At 56.4% G+C, this 10,595-nt stretch overlaps 1 protein-coding gene across 1 annotated transcript in view; it reads left to right on the top strand.

Moving 5' to 3' along the window:
• Nelfb (negative elongation factor complex member B) overlaps positions 1-6,862 on the top strand; it is a 13,434-nt gene extending 6,572 nt beyond the window's left edge. The window contains exons 8-14 of the mRNA XM_013029329.1: positions 329-431; positions 646-741; positions 1,464-1,606; positions 1,699-1,805; positions 5,409-5,550; positions 5,878-5,986; positions 6,125-6,862. Coding sequence (XP_012884783.1) covers positions 329-431; positions 646-741; positions 1,464-1,606; positions 1,699-1,805; positions 5,409-5,550; positions 5,878-5,986; positions 6,125-6,271 — 847 coding nt within the window. The 3' untranslated portion in view covers positions 6,272-6,862. The remainder of the gene's footprint in view (positions 1-328; positions 432-645; positions 742-1,463; positions 1,607-1,698; positions 1,806-5,408; positions 5,551-5,877; positions 5,987-6,124) is intronic.
• Positions 6,863-10,595: the final 3,733 nt, after the last annotated feature.

Here is a 10,595-nt window from a genome sequence, read left to right as displayed (position 1 = left end):
CACCAGAAAATCGGAAGTGGCTCAAGTGGTAGAGCGCTAGCCTTGAGCTGAAGAGCTGAGGGACAGCGCCCAGGCCCAGAGTTCAGGACCCATGACTGGACCCAAAAAAAAAAAATAAATAAATAGGAGGGACGGGTCTGCTGCCCCTCTTCAGCAGGCCAGGCCCTTTGTGGCTGATGGGATGGCCTGGCTGTCCCACATGGCTGACCAGGGACAGGACAACGCGGGCCCCACATAGCCAGTCCGGGACAGGACAGTCTGGCTGTCCCATGTGACTGACCAGGGACAGGACAGCCCAGCGGCTGTGGCTCACCCTGCTTCCTTCTAGGGACTTGTCCATGATTCTGTGTGACCCCTTTGCCATCAACACACTCTCACTGAGCACTGTCCGGCACCTGCAGGAGCTGGTTAGCCAGGAGACACTGCCTAGGGTAAGTGCAGATGTGGCCAGTGGCTGCATACTTCCCAATTGCGAAGTTATGTGTTGGAACATGGATACCCGTGGTCGGGGTCCTGGGGTCCATGGACACCTGTGATGGGGTCCTGGAGTCGTCGTCACAGGCAGCAAACACCAAATGCCTGTTATGTGGGGCCAGAGATGACACAACCCCAGTGAGTTCCACTGAGGCCTCTATTCCCCTACAGGACAGCCCTGATCTCCTCCTGCTACTTAGATTGCTGGCGCTGGGACAAGGGGCATGGGACTTGATTGACAGCCAAGTCTTCAAGGAGCCCAAGATGGTATATGGTCTAGTTCCTGCATTTCTGTTTTTGTGGGGAGTGATAACCTGGTCCCTCTGGTCCCAAAGTGCCTCCTGGAGTCTTCTGGCAGAACACCTGCCAGGCATGTCTGGGCAGACTGGCCCCTGACGCTGAGTACTACGGGGCTGTGTGAACAGTCATGAGCATGCCAGACTGGGGCCTTCAAGAATGGAACACTTGGGACTGGGAAGGTGGCTCAGTGGTAGAGCGCCTGCCTTGCATGCCTGAGGCCCTGGGTTCGATTCCTCAGCACCACATAAAGAGAAAGAGCTGGAAGTGGTGCTGTGACTCGTGATAGAGTACTAGCCTTGAGCATAGAGAGGCTCAGGGACAGCGCCCAGGCCGTGAGTTTCAAGCTCCAAGACCAGCAAAAAGAAAAGAAAAAACGGAACGGAACACTGAGCAGGGGTCTTGGGATGTGGGAAGGAACCAGGGGACTAGCAAGAAGGAGATCTGAACCCCCAGGAAGGCCTGGGGGTGTCTGTGGTGTAAGTGGGGTGGCACCCACACCAGGCAGGGCCTGCAGGTGTGGGCCTGCCGGGCTCGGGTCCCCTCCCTTCACTGGGCAGAGGGCATGCAGGCCAGAGGGCATGCAGGCCAGAGGGCATGCAGGCCAGAGGGCATGCAGGTCAGAGGGCATGCAGGTCAGAGGGCATGCAGGTATGGGCCTGCTGGGTTCAAGTTCCCACCCCCCCTTTCAGGAAGCTGAGCTAATCACACAGTTCCTGCCCATGCTCATGTCCTTTGTGGTGGATGACTATACCTTCAATGTGGACCAGAAGTTGCCAGCTGAGGAGAAAGCCCCAGTCACGTACCCCAACACACTTCCTGAAAGTTTCACCAAGTAGGACTGGCAGCTATTGGGATGGGGCCAGGGAGGAAGCAGGGTGCTGTTGGGTGTGGCTGACCACAGGGCTCTGGTGGCCTTGAGCACAGGTTTCTGCAGGAACAGCGCATGGCCTGTGAAGTGGGGTTGTACTATGTCCTGCACATCACCAAGCAGAGGAACAAGAATGCGCTCCTCCGCCTGCTCCCGGGGCTTGGTGAGTTCCGACAGCCAGCTTACTTGCCACAGCTGCTGTCGTCCAGTAGAGGGCTCCCGGGCCCCAGGCTGCTGGGCACTGTCTGCTCTCATCTCCAGACGACTTTGTAGACACTTTATGAGGGGCTTTGCTCTGAAACACAGAACTGTGTTGCTACAGAAGCTGCTTTTCCCGAAGGGGGGATAGGTATATAAGCTCAAGCCACTGAGGAACCCACCTCAGGCAGTGAGTGACAGGCCCACAGACCACTGAGGAACCCACCCCCGGCAGTAACATTTTCCCCTAGGATCATGAGGGTTGGGGTGGGGTTGTCACACCAGGATGAAGAGGAAGGGGTCTGGGTAGCTACTTCTAGAGTAGACCTACAGGAAGTGGCGCTATGGCTCAAGTGGTTGAGCACTTGCCTAGTTCACGTAAAGCTCTGAGCTCCACTCTGGTATCCCAGGAGGAAAAACAGGTAAATCTTCAGGTCCCGTTGTAGGGGTGGCCTGGAACATCCCAGGTCTGCATGGTGGCAGGGGTGGCCTCTAGCATCCCATGTCTGTGTGGTGACCGGTAGATTCTAGCATTGCATGTCTGCATGGTGACAGGTGGCCTTTAGCATTGCATGTCTATGTGGTAGCAGGGTGGTCTCTAGCATCCCATGTCTGCGTGGTGACGTGTGGCCTCTAGCATCCTATGTCTGGTGACAGGTACCCTCTAGCATCCCATGTCTGTGTGTTGACGGGTGGTCTCTAGCATCCCATGTCTGTGGTGACGGGTGGTCTCTAGCATTGCATGTCTGCCTGGTGGTGGGTGCCCTCTAGCATCCCATGTCTGGCGACAGGTACCCTCTAGCATCCCATGTCTGTGGTGACGGGTGGTCTCTAGCATCCCATGTCTGCGTGGTGGTGGGTGGTCTCTAGCATCCCATGTCTGCGTGGTGGTGGGTGGTCTCTAGCATCCCATGTCTGCGTGGTGACGGGTGGTCTCTAGCATCCCATGTCTGCGTGGTGATGGGTGGTCTCTAGCATCCCATGTCTGCGTGGTGATGGGTGGTCTCTAGCATCCCATGTCTGCGTGGTGACGGGTGGTCTCTAGCATCCCATGTCTGTGTGGTGACGGGTGGTCTCTAGCATCCTATGTCTGTGTGGTGACGGGTGGTCTCTAGCATCCCATGTCTGCATGGTGGTGGGTGGTCTCTAGCATCCCATGTCTGTGTGGTGACGTGTGTCTCTAGCATCCCATGTTTGCTGGTGACAGGTGGTCTCTAGCATTGCATATCTGCATGGTGGCCTCTAGCATCCTATGTCTGGTGACAGGTGTCCTCTAGCATCACATGTCTGCGTGGTGGTGGGTGGCCTCTAGCATCCCATGTCTGTGGTGACGTGTGGTCTCTAGCATCGCATGTCTGCCTGGTGATGGACCCTGGCCATCTGCAGACTCAGGCCCTCCCTGTCAAGTGTTGAGGTTCCTGCAGAAGGGTCATACTCATTTCTTGGTCAGTGTGTTTGTTAGTCACTGGTGTCTTTTCCCTTTTCTGTGTGGAAGATCATGTCCAGTTTTGTTTATATGAAGTTGCCACCTGACTTGTGCAGTCTGGGCCTGATTTCCTCTGGAACTAGTTGCCACAGAGTTATAACTTAACTCAGACTCAGGCGGTTCTGGGGCTGAGAGGGGGCTGAGCCCGAGGCTCAGATCAAGTGTTGCAGGGCTGACTCCTGCAGACTTGGGAGAACCTGCTTTGTACCCCTTCCCAGCATCTGAGACATCAGGACATTCTGGCGTCTTCAGGTTACTGGCCCTGGGGGCTGTTTGTTTTTTCTGAGACTTCCAGGAAGGGTTGTAAAGAGTTCTAGTTTGCTGAGTCCTCTGCATTTCTGTCCCTCATCTAGTGTGGGGTTAGAAACAGTCAGTATGGCTTGTCCTTTCTCAGACAGTGTGGTTGAATAAGTTCTTGTTCCTGCATTGCATGGGTGGGTTCTCATCATATGAGGTCCTGGATTCAGTTCCCATACCTCCACCAAAACCAAAAAAGAAGGAATATCCAGGTTGTATAGAACTGTTTAATTTTGAATAGTTGGAGAAGTTGGGCATGGTGTGGAGAAGCCGTTGCCGGCTTCCTGGGACTGCTGTCAGCCTAGGCTTGACATGCTGTCACTGAAGGCTCAGTGTGAGTCACTACAGAGGAAACCCCCCACCAAAGCCAGCCACTGGTGGCTCATGCCTGTCTGTAATCCTAGCTACTGAAGAGGCTGAGAGCTGAGGATCAAGCTTTGAAAACAGCCCAGGCAGGAAAGTCTGTGAGATTCTTTTTTTTTTTTTTTCTTTTTCTTTTTTCTTTATTTTGCCAGTCCTGGGTGTTATCCCTGAGCTTCTTTTGCTCAAGGCTAGTGCTCTGCCATTTGAGCTACAGTGTCATTTCCAGTTTTCTAGTGGTTAATTGGAGATAAGAGTCTCATGGACTTTCCTGCCTGGGCTGCCTTTGAACCACAATCCTCAGATCTGAGTTTTAAGTAGCTAGGATTACAGGTGTGAGCCACTGGCCCCAGCATTTCTGGCTTTTTCTGTGTGGTTTGTTGGAGATAAGAGTCTCATGGATTTTCTTTTTTTCTTTCTTTCTTTTTTTTTTGCCAGTCATGGGGTCTGAACTCTGGGTCTGGGCGCTGTCCCTCAGCTCTTCAGCTCAAGGCTAGTGCTCTATCACTTGAGCCACAGCGCCACTTCCGGCTTTTTCTGTTTATGTGGTGCTGAGGAATCGAACCCAGGGCCTCATGCTTACAAGGCATGCACTCTACTGCTGAGCTACCTTCCCAGCCCCAGTCTGTGAGATTCTTATCTCTAGTTAACCACCAAAAAGTTGGTAATGGAGCTGTGGCTTCAGTGGCGGAGTGCTAGTCTTGTGCTAAAAATTTAGCTCAGGGACAGTGTCTAGCCCTGAGTTCAAGCCCCAGGACAGGAACAACAACAATAAAAAAGGTAGAACTAAAGGCATGGCTCAAGGGGTAGAGTGCCATCCGTGAATGGGAGCGCGCATCCATGAATGGAAAAAGCCAGTAAGAGTGCATGGCACAAAAACAAAACAATGACGAAGACTGGCAAGCCTGTCTGTGTGCACCCTCTCCTGAGCCTGGCTTGGTGCTGGTGTCCATCCTTAGGCCCAGCACATCGCCATGCCATTTGCTCCAGAAAGCACTGGACCTTTTGCTCTGTGTTTACTGATTGTGAACATAGTTCGTTATTTGCCTGTCTGCTGGCTCGGTGTCAGTAGTTTGGAGGCATTTCTTTGGTCTCTTCCCCAGGAGCCATCTGCTCTGGGGCTAGGAGCACCCTCTCTGAGCTGCACGGCTTTCCTTTATTTTTCTGTAGATTTTCTCTGCGGAGACCAGTTCAGATAGACCTCTACTCCTGCCCGCCAGCCATTGGGCACAGTATTCAGCAGGGCCCTGCTTGCCTTTCTGTCCTCATTGCCCAACTGTGACCTATTCCCCTGCCAGGGCCACAGCCCTTCCCCCTACACCAGACTAGTGCAGACCCCTCTGAGGTCCCCAGATGGAGGGTCCTGAGGGGAGCGGTCAGGGTGTGTACGTGGTGCCAAGCTGTGCCACCCTGCTGTGTTTCTAGTGGAGACGTTCGGTGACCTGGCCTTCAGCGACATCTTCCTCCACCTGCTCACAGGAAGCCTGGTGCTGCTGGCGGATGAGTTTGCTCTAGAAGATTTCTGCAGCAGCCTCTTTGACGGCTTCTTCCTCACTGCCTCGCCCAGGTAGGCGGCACAGCCGCTCAGGGCTTCGGCTTCTTTCGCACGGCAGCCTGGCAGGTGGCTGGGCCTGTGCTGTGATGGGGCCCTGGGGGGTCTGGTGGGTTTGGGGCCTGCTCTCTGCCAGCGGGGAGCGAGGAGTTCTTCAGAACAAGGGTGTGAGCGCTGGCTGTGCCCCGTCAGCAGCAGCAGGAGGGTGGCAGACCAGGGCCTGCAGCCCCTGGCTCCTCCACACCAGCCTGGCAGACCAGGGCCTGCAGCCCTGGCTCCTCCACACCAGCCTGGCAGCCCAGGCCTGCAGCCCTGGCTCCTCCACACCAGCCTGCCTTTCAGGAAGGAGAACGTGCACCGGCATGCACTGCGCCTCCTCCTCCACCTGCACCCCAGGGTGGCCCCGGCCAAGATGGAGGCCTTGCAGAAGGCCCTGGAACCCACGGGCCAGGTAGGTGCCCCTGCCCCGTGCAGGTGCCTGGCAGGTGTCTGTGCGCGTGTTGCCTCTCACTCAGAGTCTGGCCTTGCCTCTGAGAGTGCGCCCTGTGCCCGAGTGCTAATGTGTTGCTCGTGGGTGATTTGCCGGCAGAGCGGGGAGGCTGTGAAGGAGCTCTACTCCCAGCTCGGTGAGAAGCTGGAGCAGCTGGACCAGCGGAGACCCAGCCCTGCCCAGGCCACAGAGACGCCCACGCTGGAGCTGCCACTCCCCAGTGTGCCCACCACGGCAGCCCTCTGAGACTTTGTGGGCTGCTTGCTCGTGGGCCCTTCTGGGAGGAGGCCCTGGTGTGTCAGGTCTGGGTACGGAGGAGCGAGGGTGGTTGGGGGCAGGGTGCTCCCTGCGCTGCTTGGCCTGCTGGAGTCGGTCCTCTGCCGACCCTCTGGGGAGCAATGGGACCCCCAGCTGAGCCTTTAGTGGGAAGCTTGCTAATGCATGGCCACACTGCAGGTTTTCACAGCGTTGGCAGAAATGGGCATGGGGTGAAGTTAGGAACAAGCCGAGGGGGAGAACAGGGCCAGCAGACCTGACCTGACCTTCAAGGCTGGGGGGGCAGAGGAAGCGATGGCCATGTTGGCCAAAGCAGGGGTTCGCTGGTCTGCAGTCTGAGGCATGCGCTTCTCCTCCATGGAGGCCAAGAGGACAGGCCTGGAGGAACAGAGGCCACAGGTGCTTCTGACCAAAACTCTAGAGCAGAGCCAGGCCCCTCCTCTTGGCATGCCCAGCAGGGAGCGCCGCCTCTGGCCGCACCTCTTGTGACCCTTGTTAGGGACAGCAGGTGCACCCAGAGGTTTGTTTCATGTAAATAAAAGCAGTTTTGGTATGTCTGTGGTGAGTTGTTTGCACGCTTTGTGTATGTGCTTGTGTGTGTGCTTGTTCTAAGGCTGGGCAGCTCTGGAGGTCAGTGCAGGCCTGGAGAGTTGGTGCTTCTGCTTCTGTGAGCCACAGCTCTGGACTGCTGGCCTCATCCAGCCACCCCAGCCCTGGGCGGTCCAGTCCGCTGCTGTCCAGGATGGGACTCCTCTGGGCCTCAAAGGGTGCTTGGTGGTCTCAGACAGACCAGTTATTGGTTTCTGAGTCCAGAAACCAAGCCTTTCAGTCCTTTAGCAGACATGAAGTCCTGGGAGGGGCCAAGGACCAGTGCAGGGCCAGGCTGAGTTACTTTAGTGAATGAGACTGCACAGCCAGGCAGTAGCTCAGTTGTCCCAAGTAGTTCAGGAGAGGCCCACTTAGCTTGGGCCAAGGATGAGCAGAGTCAGCCCCAAGAGTCTGCCTGTCGGTAGTGGGGTGAGGTGGGTGTGAGTGGGCGCTCTCTGCCTGTCTGTGGGACCTGGACCTTCACAGCCCTGGCAGCCATCAGCAGCAGCCAGAGTGGGCAGCTGGGCTCTGGCAGCCCTCAGAAGACGGGACATGAGGAGAGGGGGGACGGGCCATCCTGTGCCTGTGGCCAGTAGCACCCCATACTGGGTGAGCTGTGAAGATGCCCAGGCCCAGGGCACAGCTGGCAGTAGCCTTTTTGCTGGCAGAGGTTTGGGTTGGCGTAGGACATCCCATGGCGAGAGTTAGTAGGCAAGCCGGGCACTGGTGGCTCACGCCTGTAAATCTAGCTACTCAGAAGGCTGAGATCTGAGGATCACAGTTTGAGGCCAGCCTGAGCAGGAAAGCGCCCTTGGACTCCCAACTCACCACCAGAAATCCAGAAGTGTTCGTATGGCTCAAGTGGTAGAGTGCTTGCCTTGAGCTGAAGAGTGCAGGGACAGTGCCCAGGCCCAGAGTTCAAGCCCATGATGGACAATAAGTAAATAAAGAGATGAGTAGGAGTCTGCTGCTGTGTGCTCTGGTCTGTCACTCGCTGAAAAGCTGTTGCTGGGTCGTGGGGCCCAGCCTGAGTCCTCAGTGCTCTCCAGAGTGCCAGGTCTAGACCCACAGCTGATTAGGTTTATGCCTTCTTAGTACCTCAAATGGGAACCAGATGCAACACAAGTCCTTGGGGCTGCTCATACATCAGACAGCAGCTAGGCCAGCAGGGTTTACAGGAGGTCCCAGGCACAGACTGACAGGGGCCGCCCTGCAGAGGTGGGGCCAGCAGGGTTTACAGGAGGTCCCAGGCACAGACTGACAGGGGCCGCCCTGCAGAGGTGGGGCCAGCAGTGACTGGCATGCTTGTCACTTCTGTTTCTATATGGCAGGGCTTTAGCTCTGGCTTTTTTTCTGCCCACGGCCACTCTATCACTTGAACCATGCCTCCAATTCTGGCTTTTTGGTGGTGAATCAGAGCTCAAATCTTACAAATGTTCCTGCACAGATTTGTTTTGATTTGAGAACTCAGATCTCAGCCTCCTGAGTAGTTAGGATTACAGATATAAGCTGTCAGCATTTGTCTTCCTTAGCTCTTTTGCTCAAGGCTGGTGCTCTGCTAGTTGAGCCATGCCTCAAGCATTTTGCTAGTAAATTGGAGATAAAGGCCCTCCCTGGAGGAGGGCCTGGGAATGTGGCTTAGTGGTAGTGCTTGCCTAGTAATCATGAGGCCCTAAGTTCAATTCCTTGGTACCACATAAAACACACTAATTAAAAAAAATTACTTGAGCCCAGTGCTGGTGGCTCATGTCTGTAATCCTAGCTACTCAGGAGGCTGAGATCTGAGAATCATGGTTCAGAGCCAGCCCGGGCAGAAAGGTCCATGAAACTCTTATCTCCAATAAACCACCAGAAAATCGGAAGTGGCTCAAGTGGTAGAGTGCTGGCCTTGAGCTGAAGAGCTGAGCAACAGCACTCAGGCCCAGAGTTTAAGCCCCACAACTGACCAAAAAAAAAAAAAGAATTACTTGATTTGTCTGCCAGGGCTGGTCTTGAACCACAATCTGTGAGAACCTAAGGAGCAGGAAGTCCCGCCTGTGGGCCACCGGATATAGAGTCGAGGGTTGCAGGGTGGAGATGGAGGGGGAAGGAACACTGTAAGACATGGCTAGCGGCATGGCTCCGGGAGCGGGGAGCGGAGCAGTGTCCGGGAGGCGGCAGGGAGGTCCGGCCTGCAGGGACGTCCCGGAGGTCTGGGCCGCCTGAGAGGCCTGCACAGGGCTAAGAGGTCTATGGAGATGGCAGAGGCCTGGGGAGAGCAGAGCAGCCTGCAGAGATCCGAGAGGCTTTTGGGAAGGAGGCCCCTTTGTATTTTTTTTGTCGGTCATGGGGCTTGAACTCTGAGCCTAGGCGCTGTCCTTCAGCTCTTCAGCTCAAGGCGAGCGCTCTACCACTTGAGCCACAGCGCCACTTCCGGTTTTCTGGTGGTTTATTGGAGATGAGTCTCACGGTCTCTCCTGCCCGGGCTGGCTTTGAACCATGTTCCTCAGATCTCAGCCTCCTGAGTAGCTAGGATTACAGGCGTGAGCCACCAGCGCCCAGCAAGGAGGCCTCTTTGGAGGTTGCAGCTGCTCCTAGTTCTGAGGTAACCCAAGACAGGGTTGCAGACCAATTAATGAAACTCCTTTCTCCCCTTTAACTGTTCCTCTGTGGACTTGCTTGCTCACTAGCTTGCTTGCTCAGGTCCTCTGATTTCAGCTATCTGAGTAGCTAGAATTGCAGACTTGTGCTCCCAGTTCTGGGCCTGCTTGTTTTGAAAGAGTGGAGACAGGGTATTGAGAATGACCTGGTGCAGCCAGACAAGGCTGGGGTAGCTGTCACGTTGCTGAGCTGAGGCCATGCTTGCAGAGGAGGGCTGGTGGAAGGTGCTGGTGTCCTCTGGCTCCTGCTTGCTTGGGATGAGGCCGGGGTGGGGCCGAGGTGCAAGCACAGCAAAGGATTAGGCCCTAGGAGACCAGCGGCCTGGTGAGGCCACTGGGCAGTGAGGGGCTCCTCCGGCTGGTGGCAGTGATCCCTGTGACTGTGCTCCAGCAGCTCCCGAGTGGGCCTGGGCTGGGAAGCCCTGGGTTTCATTCCTCAGCACCACGTTAACAGAAAAAGCCCGAAGTGGTGCTGTGACTCAGGTGGTAGAGTGCTAGCCTTGAGCACAGAGAGGCTCAGGGACAGCGCCCAGGCCCTGAGTTCAGGCTCCAGGACTGGCAAAAAATAAAGACTGGTCCCTGTAGCAAGGTCCTGTTAAGGTCTGCAACACAAGGCCAAAATGGAGATGAGGGGTTTGGGGTGACTTCCAGCACACCGGGGGCTATGGGGGTCTGAGGCCCCCAAGCCGGTTTCCAGATCTTGGCCCAAGTTCTTTCTAAACTTGCTCCTCAGGTCCCTGCCAGTGGGTGCTCTCCCCAGCTCTAGAACAGTCCAGGAGCAGCAGGCTGACAGGAAGGGGAAAGGCTGGGGGAGGGCTGCCCTAGGGGCCGCCCGGGGCAAGGCCAGGGTTCGCGGAGGCCCAGCCTCACCCGGTGTCCGGGCAGAGCCCCACGGCCAGCGAGCTGGGGCTGACCGGCCAGGCCTCCTCCACTGGGCCTCCGTCCGCCCCGCCCGGCCCCCGTCCCGCCCTGCCTCTCCCCTGACTCACTTCCTCTGCGTCGAAGCGGAAACTCCCGGGCTGGCTCCGCTCCGCTCCGCTCCCGCGGCCTGCAGGTGAGGCCGCCGT

This window comes from Dipodomys ordii, unplaced genomic scaffold (assembly GCF_000151885.1).
Source record: "Dipodomys ordii isolate 6190 unplaced genomic scaffold, Dord_2.0 Scaffold118, whole genome shotgun sequence".
NCBI classification, from domain to species: Eukaryota; Metazoa; Chordata; class Mammalia; order Rodentia; family Heteromyidae; genus Dipodomys; species Dipodomys ordii.
The sequence above is the reverse complement of the archived record's forward strand: the minus strand, read 5'-3'. Positions and strand labels throughout refer to the sequence as shown.